The sequence below is a fragment of the Nuphar pumila genome, chromosome 2, assembly GCF_984573655.1.
Source record: "Nuphar pumila chromosome 2, dmNupPumi1.hap1.1, whole genome shotgun sequence".
In the NCBI taxonomy this organism is placed as follows: Eukaryota; Viridiplantae; Streptophyta; class Magnoliopsida; order Nymphaeales; family Nymphaeaceae; genus Nuphar; species Nuphar pumila.
The window spans coordinates 1,613,725-1,632,017 of record NC_143250.1 but is presented as its reverse complement, the minus strand read 5'-3'; the positions used below and the strand labels follow the sequence as shown (position 1 = coordinate 1,632,017).

At 40.2% G+C, this 18,293-nt stretch overlaps 1 protein-coding gene across 1 annotated transcript; it reads right to left on the bottom strand.

Annotated features, from left to right (window-relative positions):
* Nucleotides 1-4,197: 4,197 nt before the first annotated feature.
* LOC149844413 (cysteine-rich receptor-like protein kinase 10) lies at nt 4,198-17,931 on the bottom strand. Its single transcript, XM_089997147.1, has 10 exons — nt 17,825-17,931; nt 16,907-16,955; nt 15,661-15,783; nt 12,353-13,100; nt 11,196-11,345; nt 6,926-7,047; nt 6,630-6,840; nt 5,594-5,834; nt 5,330-5,480; nt 4,198-4,712 (listed from the first exon to the last, which is right to left on the bottom strand). Exons 1-10 carry the CDS (start codon nt 17,929-17,931, stop codon nt 4,476-4,478), a joined length of 2,139 nt encoding a protein of 712 aa, XP_089853273.1. The 3' UTR covers nt 4,198-4,475.
* Between the last annotated feature and the right edge of the window lie 362 nt (nt 17,932-18,293).

Here is an 18,293-nt window from a genome sequence, read left to right as displayed (position 1 = left end):
TTATTTCAAACCCTATTTGTGTTTTCTTCTCCAGTCGCAGAGGAGAATGACTGTCGTCGGCCTCGGCGGTTCGACAATCCCACGATTGTCAGCGATCCGTAAGGCAACCGGTGGAGTTCCACCACCGTCAGTGACTCGACGGTCACTTTCTTTTGACGATGGGGAAAAAACTACCCAGTGATGCTGGCTGTCGAGCTCCAACAACTCGATAGTCGTCGGTGGAAGCGAAGTCGACTCGACTCTACAACACCAGATGAAGAAGAAGGCCACGGGCAGCCGGTGCACCCTGATCGACAGAAAAACCCCCAAAAGTTGACGTAAGCCGGTCCTTTTTTTTTATTTGTTTGTTGCCCAACGACGACAGTCGCTGACTGCCATCGACACCATGTCGCCCCACAGTGACCTGTTGTCGACAGCCTGCAACGTCGCCCCATGGCGACTCTGCTTTGTCAGAAAAAGCTCTGTTGCCTCAAGGCGACAGTCGCCGAAAAAGGGTAGTGTGCCTGCAGCAGAAGCGATGTGTGGGCCCATAACCCATTGTTGGGTCGGTCTTGTGGATCGGTTGGCCTGCACAAAAAGCCACCGAAGAAACCAAATTCTATGTAAAAAAATGCAGTTGCAGGGGGCAGATATACCTGATGTCGTCATTGCTGAGTTGCTGTGGGTGGTGGAGGTCGACTGGAGCAGAAGAAAGCCGCTACTGGTGGTGGTGGTTGATAAGGGAAGGGAAGGGAAGGACTTCTCCGCAGCCGGACTGCGGCCCTCCATAAGCCTAGGCTGCCGGATGCAGTCGGTGAGCAGGACCGATTCCCTCTTGATGGAAATCGACTGTATGGAGAGGTAAGAACCTAAACCCTCTCTCACGATTTTCCTGTGTTTCACCTTGATCAGGGTTGCTCATGAAATCTCCTTTTTATAGTCACAAAAATGAGAACGGTTGTGTAACCGTTCTCCCTTATTTTGTGCAGGTTTAACGGAAAGCGCATATTTAAGAGAATGAGCGTTACCCACATCATGGGTAACCACCACCAACGTGGTGGTTTATCCCAACATTACTGACACGAGAGAGAGAGAGAAAGAGAGAGAGCTTCTTCTCTGTGGAAAGTCATCGAACCAAATCATGATTTGCAGAGATGGGGTTGAGAGAGAGAGGGAGGAAAGTTTGGATTCCCTTTTTACTTTTTTCAGTTATTTTTAAGTTTCAAAATGTAACGGCGCAACACCGTTAATCCCAGAAAAATGGCTGCCACACGTCATCATCGTAAAGGTGGTATGGACGGTCAGGATTTTCAGATGAGGGTAATCCTCGTTTGACAAATGACCTGTTATGAACCCACAGGTGATGAGAAGAGAGTAAAGACTGTTAAATGTAATAATAAAAACATTGTGGTGTGTTGTACAAATATATGCATGATAAGTTGGATTCTAATTTTGTCACAAGGGATTTTCGCTTTCGGGCAAGCGGCGTATTTTGATAATTTTGTGAAATGACTAAATTCCATTACTTTTTTAAAGTCAAGCCACCTAACCAATTGACACAGAAATGAGTCATCAGAATAGTTGGACATGTGGCATAAGGTAATTAATGGCGTATGATGAACGTTAGCAATTTGTTTGAGGCGTGAGAAAGAGAAAATAAAGTCTATCGCAACAAAAACCACAGCTTCTTAATGTTTTTATTATGCTTTTCATATGCGTTATCTATTCTTTTTACTTAATTCTTCGTATTTTTTTATGTATTTTTTACTTTTCTCACTCACTTACACTTTCTCTAATAAATTGATAATCATTTTTAGATTTTATTAAAAATTTAATTCTTATATTAAAAAATTAAAATTTTTTTATGCAATTGATAATCATTCTTTGGGATCATGGTTATTTGAGGGCGAAACCATCATATTTTTCTATGAAACATGTAAAACTTAATTTAGAAGAGGGGGAGTGTTTGAAGGATCCAACTCATTATCGTCGCCTCGTTCAGAGTTTAATATATCTTATCATAGTTTGGCTATATATATATATATATATATATATATATATATATATATATATATATATATATATATATATATATATATATATATATATATATATATATGTCATTGACTCTCGCCAGTTGTGAGTTAATATGGCTGAAATACATGTTAACATACCTAAGAACAGTGGCCTAACTAGGATTCATGGGAGGAGGGGGGGGCGGCAAACAGGGGTGTAGCAAAAAAAAAAAAAATATTTGGTGTGATAGTCGGGGGTTCGACCCAAAAATTTTTTTTGAGATAAAATAAAAAACGGCTGCAATTATTAATAAAAATCTATTTCATATGGACAAATCAAGCTATTTGCTGCAGTGGGGGCTGGGCTGGGCTGGGCTAGGACTGGGCTACAAAAAATGGATAAAAATCTATTTCATATGGAATCAAGGCTGGGCTAGGACTGGGCTTTTAAAAAAAAAAAAAAATAACTGTTTCGGGAGGCAGGACTGGGCGTGAATTCTGTTTTTCATTAATGTACTAAACATATAAAAAATTGATGAATTGCCATGCATGTGATAAAGAAATAAATTTAGAGTGGTCTGATCAAGACTCAGTTTCTTTTAATTTCAGAGTAATGTGCAGATATTTTTATCAAGGCGTTGGGTCATGATCAATTTGTTCAACTCAAAAACAAGTTGAGCATCATCAACCCTCACACTTCAACTTGAGGGAGAGCATATATTGGAATGTATCGATAAGATAACTCGTGGTTCATTTGGTGGTTGACTTGGGTCAAACTATTCTTATTAGTAAAACTGGTTCATTATATGTAAACTTTTTATTATTTATTCATACAATTATGAGATTGTAAGTTAAGTACATATATAAAAAATATTTTTTTCCCTCATTCTCAGCTACTTTTCTTCCCTACCGTTCAACCATTTTAACATTCTCAGTCTGGCAACCTTTGTTGTCTCAAGGTGTCGTCATATAAACTATTCTTCTTAGAAAAAGTCATAAGGCTAGTTGGCGTTATTAAAGAGGTATAACGTATTTCCAAAGTTGGTTGAGTCAGTCTATTGACCCAACCAATTAGCTTGGTGAAGTCCCCTGATTGCACACTTTGGTGAAAGTCCTAGCCCTAGTTTCATACATGAGCTAGCCCATTAATCAACTTGGTAGGGTCATTAATGAATTGAGATTTCCGTGGGTTTTTTTTTTTGTTTTATTTAATCTCACCGTACGGATGCGATCTACATGCTCAATTTTATGAGTACCAGCTCTCAGTTCCTCCTATTAAGTCACATAAGCAGGATCCTTTAAGGCTTGAAAATCCAAGGCCATCCAAAAATCACATTTTTCATAAAAAAAATGCACTAGCCTACAATTGATTCCTAGCAAATGAACGTGCCGAATGCATCTGTGGGGTCAGATTTACTAAAAAAAACACTGAAAATACCAATTCATACTTCAGTAAACATAAACTGACAGTGAGTTACGCGCATGCCATTTTCCAATAGTACTCTCTAAATTAAATGGATAATGATGGGTCGAATAAGATAGCTGGACCTAGAGATGTCAACGGGTTGGAGCTGGTTCGAAACAAGGTGGCTTTGTACACAGATCTGACTTAGAGGCATTGGCACCAGGTCCATACTTGGCTCCAATCGGGCCCACCGCAAGAAAAACCGTGCTATGGTCCTAAAGAGCAACACTTAAAGCAGTAATTTATTTTGGTTGATCTTAGTTAAAATTTAAAAAGCAAAGAAACTGTAAATATGACCAATAAATTTCCCAAATTTGCTACAATGCATCGTGGCAAAAGTTCAAAATGTGGCCAAATAGCAGCAGCCAAATTCTCATAAAAATTGAAAAATTTTCTTTGCAAAATCTCGAGCCAAAAAACAAACTAATTAAAAAAAATGTGTAAGGTATAAATATATATAACACCATTTTTTTCATTAAATAACCAGTATAATCGTAAATATTATGAAAAAATCGAGTTATTTTGAAACAATTAATAATATCACCATATTTTGAACATATTACTACATTTTTATTATATATAATCTCTCTCTCTCTCTCTCTCTCTCTCTCTCTCTCTCTCTCTCTCTCTCTCTCTCTCTCTCTCAGTTTGGATTACTAGAGCCAGGCCAAACCATATCCTACTAGTCCGTGTCCAATTAGATGCACCCACAACTTTCCCATCAACATGAGAGCATTATTTATGTAAAATGCATGTAAATAGTTGTTACCGTTGATAGTACCAAAATCTCCAGTAGAAAGTGCATACCTACAATCTTTATCTACTCGGTCTAACCCATAGGTGCGTTTGCCATGCTTTCACTAAAAACAGGCTTCACATTGAGTTGTTTTGATCCACTTAAGAAAAGAGAAATTTATGTTGAATGCATCTGCAATAATCAAATGCAAACTAAAAGTATAAACTATTAGTAGAATGATCTGACCCACCCACAGCCAGATCGGGTCACCAACAACGTCTCATCCCCGAAAGCTTTTAATAACGAAAAAGGCAGGAGAGGAAGGCAAGGGAAGGGTCATTGAGGTATAACTGAGCATCAGAACAACCGCGGACATTGTAGGTCTGGCTTCTGCATCTTCTTGAACACATAACAAGCCCACATGGATGCACCTCAGCGCTTCGCTTGCCTGCCATGATCCACCCAATGCTTCATCCATCAACTCTAGTGCTCTATTTTCCCTCCAAAGCTTCCATGCCTGCATGATGTAGATCAAGGTGTGGGCGCGCACACACACACACACACACACACATATATATATATATATATATATATATATATATATATATATATATATATATATAGAGAGAGAGAGAGAGAGAGAGAGAGAGACAGACGAAAGTGGGAGAGAGAGAGAGAGAGAGTAATTGCTTGTGATACGTGCATGATGGGTTTTTCTGATATCTGGGTGTGTTTTTTTGCAGTTTCTACCCTATAAATGTGTTGGGCATGATTGATTTATGAGGAATCCATAACTGGATCGTGTTTTCGATGAAAAAATAATATTTGGAGCCTCAAAATTTTACAAAGATTTTGAACAATTGATTTTTTGAACCTTATAAAAACCCACCCATGTGTCTAATCGAACACTTCAAGAGCTGATCCCTATAAAGTACATAGATCACATCTGTACAGTCCGAATTTAAAAAAAAAATAAAAAAACCTTATAAACCCATCAAGCACGTATCACAAGCACCTACACTCTAATATATATATATATATATATATATATATATATATATATATATATATATATATATATATATATATATATATATATATAATTGTGTAAGCATGGCATCAAGTTAGACTTACGTAGCCTGAAAGGTCTTGTGGACGATCGGATTGATAGAAAGAATTGTTGCTCTGACCACTTATAATCTCCAACAGTATGACACCAAAGCTAAAAGCATCCGATCTAGTAGAGAATTGGCCTTGCATTGCGTACTCAGGCGACATATATCCACTAATGAGTGAAGAAATGCGTTGAGCTTGAGATGGATATGCAGTTGATCATTGTCTAAGGCCTACTTGAAGTGCATAAACACACCACATTAAATGAAAAGAAAGCATGCTTACTATGTTCCTGCAATTCTGCTGGTATTGCCCCGACTCTGGTCTACACCAAAAAACTTTGCCAGCCCAAAGTCTGAAATCTTGGGGTTCATGTCTTTATCTAACAGGATGTTGCTTGCCTTCAAGTCCCTGTGAATAACCTTGGGCTGTGAGTCTTCATGAAGATACAAAAGTCCCCTTGCAATTCCTACTATGATCTTAAAACGTGTTCCCCAGTCGAGTTGCTCACGTGTCATCCGATCCCCTTTCCACGACAAACAAAGGGAAAACAAATTGTTATGGTTCAGTCAGTACAAGAACGCACTCTTTACAGAGATGGATATAGTTATGCCCTTCGTTTGTGCTAAACTATAAAACACCAAGGAGGCTTTTGTTACACTCCCACTTAAGAAAATTCTTTGGAGCGAAAGTACTTAGCCGGAGAGAGTTATGAACTCATTTTGACAGAAAGCTGTTTTTAAGCATTTATCAGGCGTGTCTCTCCATATTTTCTTATAGACATGTTTGTTTCACCCTTTGTAAGAAAGAGGCCCTATTTCTTATGAAAGAGTCTTGAAAAGGCATGAAACAAATGGTCCCTTAGGCTCCACTTGTTTTATGTAGTTTTCCTCAAAAATTGCTGAGCTGGTATCGTTTGGACAACATTTCTCACTATGAGTTGAACATTTGGCATCATAGTGGGAAAGTGTCATGCTGACATAAGCCCAAATTTTTTCCATGAATTTTTGTTATCTGTAAAATTATTTTATACCTCCTCTCACATTAAAGTACTTTCATGGAAAAGCTGAGCTAGCGAGAGTTTGAGAAATCTGTGCCCTTTTCATGAAAGACCCTTCCCTTGGGGGAGGAAAAGCCAGGTTTAGCTGCACGATGCACTTGTGCAATGTGATCTCACCTGATCCGGCCTCTTCCGCAGAAGGGTTGCAACTCGATTTTTAATTTCTTTTCAGCTCTCCGCCATTTAATGTGGGCCTCACAGGGTGTTTCCCACTTTTTTATCTATTAGAACAAAAGAACATGGAAAAGGGAAGTCACTTACCAAATATAAAAGCATCAAGGCTTTTGTTAGGAACATATTCATAGATGAGTATCTTTTCTTCTCCTTCCAAACAACAACCCAGTAGCCTAACCAAATTCCTGTGTTGAAGTTTTGCAATCAATTGTACCTCATTCTTGAATTCAGTGGCCCCTTGAGTAGAACTTCTAGAAAGCCTTTTTACTGCAATTTCTTTACCATCTGGCAGTTTTCCCTATGCAAAGTTCACATGACAGTTATTTCCCTCATCCCAAATGAAGAGAGCCAAAACCATGATTTTATACACATTGGTGAATTACCTTGTAGACAGAACCAAATCCACCTTCTCCAAGCTTGTTTTCTTCAGCAAAATCTTGTGTAGCAGCTCTTACACTAGCCAAGTCAAAAATTTGGGACTCCACAGTTCCCTCTTCACTCTCACCTGGGCATAATTTGATATTGTTTTAGTGATAGATTAAGCTAAGTCAGTAAGGATTACCTTCCATAAGTAAGATATATCATGCCCAAGACTTGGGGATATAAATGTTTTGGATTCAGGTCAGATATCCTGCTGAATCCAAATCCGTTTAGTTGGATTCAGTAGCCCAAAATTAATCCATATAGTTGGATTCAGATCAGATACACATTCCAGTATGATGCTCATTTAATCAAGAGAATTCCGATTCCACCATATGTGCAAGGTCAAGGAATAATGAAGAAATTAACATAACCATAAAGATAAGTTCCAGAATAAAGATGAGTTCCAGAGTAAGAAAATTTTGGTAGCGACTTTAATTTCAACCTAAAACTGTAGTTATAGTTCCAAAAGCATTGGCATTTTCTGAAAATGCATGGTTGCTTGCTGGAATAAAGCGATTCTTTTGTTTTGGCGTAAAACTAAAAAATATATTTTTTCAAAAAGTAAAATGTAAAACATATTTTTATGTAAGAATTCAGCTTGATCCAAACTGCACTTCCTACTGAAAGAACCATGCTCAACATAGAGCTATCATGTGAAATCGATCAGACAAAGCTTTGGAGTATGGTACAATTAAGTGTGGAGAGAGAGAGAGAGAGAGAGAGTATTGCATGATTGTACCATCATGTGGAAAAATTGTGGCCCAATAATACTCGAGATGTGAAACTTGTGTTGTTTGGCATTCAAATAACTGGTGGATTCCGCTACACAAATTAATGGTGCTACTTATGCGTTGATCGTTTTACATAAAATGTTTTACTTGATTCGTTCTCCAACTAGACACGTAGAGCTGAGCCTAAGCCTTTTCTGTTCGAGCGTGGCTTGAGCTTAAGTTTAGCTAAAGTCCAGCTGAGCCAAGCATGGGCTTAGGCTATTTGAGCTCTGCTCGGCGAAGCTTGAGCAGGCCTAAATATTAAAAGCATTCACATTATATGCTACCAGCTGCTTGACAGCCATCTATCTTGGCATTTTTCCAGATGGGTGTGGTGTCCATCTCTAGAAATGTTAAGATGGATGTGCATCTTAAGAAATATTTTTCAAAACACATGAAAGGGGCTTGAACCCAATGACCCCTCCTTTAAGCGGATAGAGGAAAACCAGTATGACATAGCCCTTTGTTTTCCTTATATCTTGCATATATATGTGCAACATATAAATATAAGGAAAACAAATGGCTATGTATATACAAAATAAATGAGCTTAATTGAGCCTTAATCAATGAGCTTACGCTGGTGTTCAAGCTCGAATTGATCGAGCTTATGTTTAAGTATGAGTTTTGGCTCATTTTATAAATGAACGAGCTAGAGCTACTCAACTCGTTGTTCACCCTTTATGCTCGTGAGCCCATGTGATACTTCTCTTGAGCCACATATTGCCTGCCCCCGTAAAAAAGCCCACCCTTAAAAGGGCAAGTCTTCAGTCCTGAACACAGAACCATGCCTCCTTATCTGAGGATTATTTTACATAAAATTATTTAATCTTATACCCTCGCCCTGGTCCCTAGTAGGGGTGTCAACGATCCAAACAAGATTTTCGGGTATGGTATCGGGTTCGAACCCGAGTTTAATCAGGTCTACTGTAAGAGAAATCATACCCAGACCCGATAAGAACTACATGAACCAGATCCGGATCAATCCAGGTAAAATAATATTTTTATCATTTTTACATTGAAAATTGTGGATCTTATTGAAACTCGGGTCGGGCCTGGGTCTGGTATAAAATTTCACAAACTATACCCCGATCCATGTATTAATCGGACTTTTGGGTCTGGACTCAGGTCTTAATCTGGTCTTCTTATTTTTCACATACATGGACCCTATAGGGTTTGGTCAGGAAGTCTGGATTAGCGACAGATACTATCCGTCGCTAATTCGCCGCGACGGATTAACAATGGATAGCGTCTGTCGCATAATCCTAGTCGCTAATTAGCAATAGAACTTATTCGTCGCTAATTTGCGACAGATTAGCGACGAACATGATCCGTCGCGAGTATATCGTTATTTTAAATTAGCGACGGATATTATCCGTCGTGAGTCTGTCACTATTTTAAATTAGCGACGAATAATATTTGTCGCTAAATTTAAAAAAAAAAATTGCTCTCTGTCGGGCGGTATTCCGACAGCAATAGGCCGGACTTGTACCGCACCACACATGCATTGCACCCGAGCGGCTCAGTCTGCCACTGCAGGGTCTTTTGCACAGAACCAGCATGCTCTCTGGCGCACACTCCGACGGAACCGGCAATCAGCGAGGTGATCATCCAGACGACGCACAGCTTCAGTCCGCCGTTCATGTAAAATGACTCCGGGATGCCTCCTTTGTCCTCAGGACCGCAATTGGTGTCTCTCTCGGCTTCAATGGCGGGATCGATGGGGAGATCGTAGCCAGAAGCGGGCCACCGGCGGAAGGAGGGGGCGATGAGGATGGCGTACCTCGCGAGTGAGCTCATGAACTCGGCCTTCCACTTGAGGAGGGCGTCGTCGTCAACGCCGAGCTTGCCGTCGGGGAGCTCGATGCCGAGCCGTCGGAGCTCCTTGAAGGAGCGGAGGACCTCACAGGGATAGTGGTAGGAGACCTCCGCGAGGATGACGTGCTTGGGTCCGATCATCTACTGGATGGCCTGGATCGGCTGGAGGATGCTGCCAAGGAGCAGTTTGGCGAGGAGAGAGAGAAAATTTTGAACGAGAAGTCATCATCGTTCGAGAAGTCATCGGTTTAAATTTCGAACGAAGAGAGAGGAAAAATTTTGTGCCTCAGATATGACGATTTAAATAAAAAATTAGCGAGAGAATTTTTCCGTCGCTAATTAGCGATGGATTAGCGACAGAAAAATTCTCTCGCTAATCCCTCAATAATTAGCGACAGATTAGCTACGGAATAATTCCGTCACTAATTAACATTTTTTCTTGTAGTGTTTGGCGATGGAAAAATTCTGTCGTTAATTCGTCGCTCATTAGCGACGGAATTACGAGAGAGATATTTCCATCGTTAATTTTGCAAATATTTTGAATGTTAGCGACGGATAGTTTTCTCTCGCTAATCCGTCGCACATTTGCAACGGAAAAAATCCGTAGTAAATGTCCATCGTTAATCCACGTTCTTTTTTTAGTGGAACCCGACGATTCATGTGGGACAAAATAAGACAGGTCGTCTTTTTGTCTTTGGTACGAGCAGAACAATGCACGGGTTTGCACAGTGATTCCAAGCCAAGAGCTGCTTCGTTGATGTTTTGGCTCATTTTCATCAGTGCAAGCATTTGACCTATCTATGATTTCTCTTTTGTTTACTGTTTTGATGAATCTTAGGAGACTAGGAAGTTAAATAATTACATTTTTTTCTCTTCAGCTTTAAAGAATTATTGTAAAACTTCAACACAAGATTTGACATCTATATATCCTGTCCATGAGGGCGAACCAAGCAGCTCGTGGCTCAGCTCAGTCTGTTTCGCTTGAAGCTCATTCATGATCGTCAAGTTGGCTCGGTGAGACAAGCCATGCACAGGCTGCTTGTATAGTGTAATCAAGTCGAGCGTGAACAATGCATGTTCGTCTTAGCTCGGCTCGTTTAGGCTCATTTAGATGAACTTCTATAGGTTTTCTGTGAGATATGTTTAAAAAAAAATTTGATTGGTGTAGTTGGGTATGTAGGCAACCAAAGGTCAGGGTTTCCATTTTCACTATGGACCCTATAAAAAAAATATTTTTTTATTTAATGAGCCAGCTCGTCTGGCTCAGGCTCATACAAGCTCGAGCTCGGCTCAGCTTGCACTAGCCAAGCCGAGCTGAGTGGTGGCTTGCTGTAAACAGGCCGAGCCCTAACAACCCTTGAAGCCGGGTGTACTCCTTGGTGGGCAGGGGGACCTCTAGGGTTTTACCAACCAGACCAGAGGCCTACCAATGTGCAGCTGGTGATGATCCACTTTCATTACAAAAAGCGGGCTGTTTCATGCCACTTATTCACAGTCTTAATGACCATGCATCAGGTGGTCTGTGTCCGAACAACATAAGTGTGTAGTGCTTCTTAATGCTGCTGCTCCACATTGTGGGCATCTTGGTAACCTTTTTCTCTTTCCAAGAAAAAGAGCAGAAGAATAATATAATAGATCAGCTTACCTTGGAGCGGCTTATTTTCTGTCCTTTCAGCTCTCTTCCTCCTTAACCAAAGTATGCAAATTATACCCAACAGCAATACTATCAGCACCGAGAAAGGCACCCCAATTGCAGCAATTACTCTCGATGACACCCCTTGGGATCCTTTATTATCTAAATTTAGAAAAAAAAAAAAGTGAGACACATTTGAACTCAAACAAGCAGAGACTTTATGGAAGTCTGCAAAACATGAGAAACGAAAGGGTTTGTTTGGTATATATACACCATAAACCATGGGATGGTTCATCAATAGCTCATGGGAAGAGTTGACGCATATGAGATCAAACTGGAAATATATATGAAATTCTTATGTAATCATAGTATGAAATCCATCAGTTGAGTCATCCAATTGTAAATGAAATATCAATAAGACCGAATCCTCATTCTAATCAGTGTGACAAATATCGTGAGATTTTATGAAAAATCTGGTGAGATTATTGCGAGAAATTGCCCTAAAGTTTAAAACGGCAATTTCTCGTGAAATTTTCAATTTCTTGCAAGATTTATGAAAAAAAACATAAAATATCATGATTTAAACGTGATATTTACGTTTTAAACAGCTATTTATCACGAAAAAACATGTATTTTTATTTTTAAATAATTTTTATTAATATTTTCTTATAAAAAATAAATTTTATATTTTTAAATTTATTTTTTTATTGCCTAGATTTTGCCAAAAAAATGCGAGATTTATGAAAACATTTCAATTTCTCGCAAGTTTTTGAAAAACGAGAAATTGCCGTTTAAAAAGTTTGTCACTATGATTCTAATAGTCACACGTACGCACACGCACAGTGTTGTGTTACACATTCTTTTCCCTGCAGATCTAGCCACCAAATGTTAGATCTCAATAAAGATGTGCTTCACATGGCTTATTTATTAAATAAGTAGGCTTGATCATCACCCATGTGCCATAAGATTCAAACTTTGATATAGTGACAATCAATGACTCACAATTCATGAAGATACAGATGGTTTTAGAATGACTCAAAACATCATGTAAGAGTCTAACATAAGGAAATAGATTTATGGAAATCAAGAGCGCGCTATCATAAGTTGTGGTGGTTTAGCACCAAAATAGATGTCCACGCACGTGCACAGAGACAAACACAAATTCTCACCGTTAGTTCCTGTGGTTGGTGGTTCAGCTCCTGTTGTGGATGGTGGTTCTGCTCCTGTGGATGGTGGTTCTGAAAGTAACGCTGCACGGCCTAAAGAATTTGTTTCATGCCTTACGATACAGCTTCCGCTCAAAAATCGAGCACCCAGTCTGTCACTGCAACAGTTTGAGAGAGAAGACATGGCTTGTGTTAAGCATGAATTGCAGGCTTGCAGTGACAAGTCTCTTGTACACTGGACTAGACCGTATATCGTCGTTGTGTCAGTATACATTACATTACCGACAGCATACATGAGACTAGATTCGTTCGACGCAGAAGCTGATTTCGTGAGGTTGCTCAACAATGAACCAACCAATTGATCAAACACTTTTGGGCTAGAGACGGTCTCACTGCTCACTAAACGTCTTTGATTTTGGACATCAATGTCCCCAAAGAAACTCACACTAGAGTAGCGCAAGAGGCATTGAACAAGCCATATGACAGCTGATTTCTTGCTGGCGCACACTTGCACTATTAGCGTCTTGGCAACAGCTATACAGTTTGCACAATCGTCCTGGAAGACGTCGGCTCGGCAGAGGACGAGCCCGTAGACTTGGTCAGGGGAGTCCCCCTTGTACGTGTTGCTGAAACCATTGTTAGTGAAGGCGTCACCTGCCAAGGAGAGGAACAGATTGTCCAGGTTCGTCTTGTAGGTGCTGTTAGATGTGTAGGACGCATTGTTTGGGCAGCTGTAGTATGGATCCTGGCACTTGCCATAGTGAAAAATCAGTGTTGCAATGGGAAGGATAAAAAGTATGAGCTTCCCAATCCCACCCATCACCATGAACCACAAAACATTCAAATATTATGTAAGTTATGGGAAGCAGAGAATGAAATACAGGGAGAGTGGTGTTGAAGAAGGTAAAGTAAACACAATCCGTACATATATTTGGGAGGATGTACATGCCGTATGAATAGGATACGGTTTCCTTGGTCCAAATTAAATATTGGCTCACTGACCGAGCTAAGGAAGCAGATCAGGTCATGCTGAAAATGAGCGTGCGTTTTTGCTCAAGCGGACATCTTGGCCGTTTGTTTGCATTTTGGATGAATGTCACGTGGTTTTGTTGATTTTTGACCTTTTTAAAATGCAAATGGGATGGCCACGATGTCAGCATGAGCAAAAAAGCTCATTTTCAGCATGACCTGATCTGCTTCCCCTAGCTAAGGTTGAAAACAGATGGAATCCTGATCGGACCTAAAATCGATATAATGGCAGTGGACCATGAAAAAACGGGGATTCGTCCCAACCCACTCTTGAACCGGGGATGAAGGACATAAAATGGAGAATTGACTACGGATGAAGGTGAAAATCAAAACCCCTATGGGGATCAAGGGGGGGATGGACTTACTCTTGCCCCCACCCCTATCCTCGTTAATATATATATATATATATATATATATATATATATATATATATATATATATATATATATATATATATATATATATATATATATAACCCTAAACCCTTCTTCTCTTTATTTTCTTCTTAATCCTTTTAAAATAAGATCTTTATTTTCTTATTAATTTTCTTCAAATAAGAATAAAGTTATTTTGAGACGGAGACGGGTTGGCGGGTCGGCAGGTCAGCATACCTCAACACGAACCCAACCCGTTTCATAAACGGTTTGACTGTAGCAAACATGAACCCGACCTATTTATTAAACGGGTAACATGACATGACACTCTTAACCCGTTTAATAAACGTGTCGGGTCGGGTAAACGGGTTGGCATGTTGGCGGGTCGGGTTCGGGTAAACGGGTAAATGGGTTGGTGGGCGGGTCGGGTAAACGGGTTGGCGGGCAGGTTGGATAGTAAGTCCCTAACAACATACACACACAATATTCACAAAAATCCAAGAACACCTAACTCCCCAAATCAAACAACCCCCAAAACAACAAACCACTCACAAAATTAGATTGAAAACCCCCAAACACCCACATCCAAAATCACATAGAAAACCAATATAACAACAAAAAAATGACTACCAATATCATATTTCCAAAAATCCACATCCAAAATCACATAGAAAACCAATATAACAACGAAGAACAACCGCAACCCACTGGCGGAGCCAGGGGTGGGCATGGGTGGGCGGTCGCCCACCCCAGAATTAGAAACCAGACTTTTTTTTTCTGACTATGTTAAAGAAAGAATATGCTACGTCCATGTGTGTTTTCTTCTGACCAAGGTAGTGCTAACCTTTTCCCTTAATTTTTGAATTGTGTAAAAACCGCAGAAGAGAAGAGACAGGTTATTAGTTCGTGAGAGTTGGAGTTCTCTCTTTGTGAATATTCAACGAAGATTTGAAGATCTGTGTGTTTTTCCTCCAGCTTCTTCTTTTGTCGTTTGTTCTTTGTGAAACCGTGTAACCTACGTTTATGGGGAACCCGGCTCCACTCATCCCTATATCATCCTCTGTGGTCATAACTCCCTCTGGGATCTCATTGGTACTAAGTCGTTTTGATCAATATGGCACTATCGATGGGTTTACCATGGTTGATTTAATAGAAATCAATCTTTTAATAGTGTTCTTTAACAAAAAAAACATGATGTTTAATTTATTTTGACAGTGTTCTTTAACAAAAAAAAACCATGTTTTTTTATTAATGGTTATTGATTTTTGAATCAGCAAAAAGTCCTCTACATAAGTCGGATTCTGTCTATTCAAATGCCGATCTTCACTAAATGGATGATGCAGATCACATACACAGGGTCCAATTTGATGAAAACAACTTGCATCGATGAGATCCGAATGACAAGAATGGTGATATGGATGACTGAAACTTAAATGTGGTTATGGATGACTGGAACTTAAATGTGGTTATGGGTGCCATGCAAAACACTATGCTTGTTTCACTAAACGGAGGAAAAGAGGGATTGAAAGTGTGTTGTTATAGCTTAGCCAAGGGCAAGCCGATGCCATGAAGGCCCTCAGAATGATGAAATGAGATGGTACCATCAACTTGATGGTCATCGCCTTCTCCAGCCAGGGAGGCCGCTTCTAGAAGAGCATGTCAGATCTACCATGCACAACCAAAATTTCTTCTGACGATGGGTGGGCAAAAAATTTCTGGCTCCGCCACTGGTCCGAATAAATGGATCATCCTTTAAGACCATAGTATTGTCCCCGAGACCCAAAGTCTGCCCACCCAACGAAAAACTTCTGGCTCCGCCACTGCCGCAACCAACATCATATTTCTGAAAACCCAACAAGAACAACAAAAAAGAAATGATGGAACCAACGACTTCTGTGTAGTAGCCACCTGAAGAAGACTTGATGCAGAGCTCGTGTAGTTCCTGATGAGGCCTTGGGTGGTAAACTTGATCTCATTCTCGTTGATGGCAGATTCGGTCGTGGGCTTCTCCGCCTGTTGGTATGATGGTATCTGTCCATGACTCTTCAAAGATTAGGGTTTACTCTTCCAGCCCCCCACACAAGCTCCACTAACCCTGCCCTCCAAAATCCTAAAGCCGTTCAGAAACAGCCTAAAATTAAGGGCATATTTAATGATTTAAACATCCTCAGCAGTGGGTCGGGTTCGGGTATCCGGGTCGGCAAGCGGGTCAGGTCGGGTAAACGGGTTGGCGGGTTTGGGTAAACGGGTTGACCCGCCTGCCTCACACGTTTATTAAACAGGTCAGCCGGGTTGGCGGGTTGGCATACCCCTAACACGAACCCGACCCGTTTAATAAATGGGTTAGGCTAGTCGAGCCGTTTATGACACGAACCCGTTTAAGCCAAACCCGAACCCGTCTAAGAAGCGGGTTGGCGGGTTGGGTTGGCTGATCGGGTCAGATTTTGCCACCTCTAGTTACAAGTCGAACCCATGCCCGATGGATCTTTGTGATATAGAGTGTGGACGGTGGTTGGTGGCTTTTATATGTGGAGATATTTGAAAGGTGGTGCAATTTTGTAGGAGTAAAATGGAAATAAGCTTTTAAGGTATAGGCTCGTCATAAGGCCATATGGGAAATATGGTCGATTAGAAAGGTCCAAAGGCCTCATGGGCCTTGATATTAGAAAGATATAGGTAAAGAACAAAGACTAATCATGTTGGTCTAACATGACCATGGATGGCCATATTCACATGGATTCATGTGTTGAGGAGAGAGGTGGGCTCAATCTTTCACCAACACATGAACCCCCGAGTAATGGACCTATCCAAATGAGGTATATTAAAATATGCCTCATCTGGATAGACATGCATAAAGTGCATAACGATTACCACTCCCTCTAAGGATGAAACGTCTATAGTATACCAAGATTTCTGGGCAACGACTACTCAGGGGAGGAGCAATTTCAGTAACTCTCCTTTATTAAGGAGAGGCTCTCGTTCAATAGTAGATACAAAAAAAGAAAGAGAAAACATCTTGCCTGAAGAAGGTTGTTTACTCAAGTTACCTCTCTCCTCCTTTCTCTCTCTTCATTTGTGCACTACAGGGTTCGTCCATCCCTTCATTGGTATCATAGCTTAGGTTCTTGTTATGTGCAATCCCTCCCCAACTCACTGATTGTAGTTGTCGATCATCAATCAAAGTTGTAGATTGTCGCTCGAAGCTGCAAATCATTAAACACCGAAAATCGAAACAAGAAAAAGTGAGCACGGTTAGTACAAGTGTTTTTTTGTCTTTGTGGTTTTGCCAAAAAACCAACCACCCACTTAATGGTAAAAAGAGGGAAAACCCTGTGTCAGATGAAAAACCTTCTATCATTCGGTGTCTGCCACCAATTTTTTGAGGAACAAAGATTGAGATCGAAGTAAGTAAGATCCCCTCTGTGAGCAGTAGAATAAAATATATAATAAATAAATAAATAAAGGGGAGGAGGCAAAAACCCCTCTAACAGTTAAGAGAAGACCCTTAGTCGGGGTCTATTCATGTGCAAAAAAAAAAAAGGCTAAATGGGAACAAAGGTCGCTAGATTCCAGCGACCCCTATTGTCTGCAACTGAAAGGGAGGAGGAAGAAGATCCTCTCATTGTTTTTGTTCAACACTAATCTCAGGTAGGAGATCTTCCCTGTAAAACCCTCTCTGATTTTTTTTTTGGAGGGGTAACTGAAACTTCCTTCACCAGAATATAAAAAGTTTGTTTTTCTGTCTGGGTCAAAGGAGGCTGCAGGGGTGCCAATCCCTCTGATTTCTAGCAAAGGGAGAACCCCTCTTTATTTTGTATTTTTTTAAGAAAAAGCAAACCCTGAATTGAGGTCTGCGTCTAGCCACAAGGAGGTTGCTCTGTAACTGCATTAATGCATCTAAACAAAAAAAATTTAAGGACCTTTTTTTTGTCACCAAAAGAGAAAAAAAAACATAAAAGTTCACCGGATCTGGTGACCTCTCTTTCAGCATAAAAAAAAATAGCAAGTCACCGAAATTCGGCAACCCCTGTTCTCTACAACAAAAATAAGAGGGGGAAGGAGATCCTGTCACGTGCTCGACGTCAGGGCCGATGATCTCCTTCTCTGGCACTGCCTCTGCCCATCTTCGACAAAGAGTGTTGCCACAAGGTCGATCGGTGGTTGTAGACTACCTCCCATCCTCTCATCCACTGGATTGAAGCCATCAGAGACTCAAAAGAGGTAGAGCAGCTACGAGACTGGAAATGAAACCGAAGAAGGGAAACCAGAAAAAAAAATTCAAAGATCAGGGTTTCCTCAAACTGACTTTGTCGGTTTTATACCTTTTTTAAGGTAAAATTATAAGTGTATCCTTGCTCTTTTTTATAAATTCTTGTTATATCCCTTTATGGTTCATTTATTATTCTGCCCTTGGTTATTCTATTAATTACATTTTTATCCTGCTTCATAAATTTACTTTGCTACCCTCTGTTTATTCTGTATTTATAATTATACCTCTGTTTTATAAGACAGGGGCCTCAATTTTTGGTAAATTCCATAAA

What these genes read in the sequence shown, in the direction of transcription:
- LOC149844413 (XM_089997147.1), bottom strand. Translation starts at nt 17,931, where the DNA reads ATGGGAGGTAGTCTACAACCACCGATCGACCTTGTGGCAACACTCTTT. An exon ending in GATTTGGTTCTGTCTACAAG is followed by an intron (nt 6,841 to 6,925) that starts GTAATTCACCAA and finishes AACTTTGCATAG; the next exon opens with GGAAAACTGCCAGATGGTAA. An exon ending in AGCAGAATTGCAGGAACATA is followed by an intron (nt 5,481 to 5,593) that starts GTAAGCATGCTT and finishes TTCACTCATTAG; the next exon opens with TGGATATATGTCGCCTGAGT.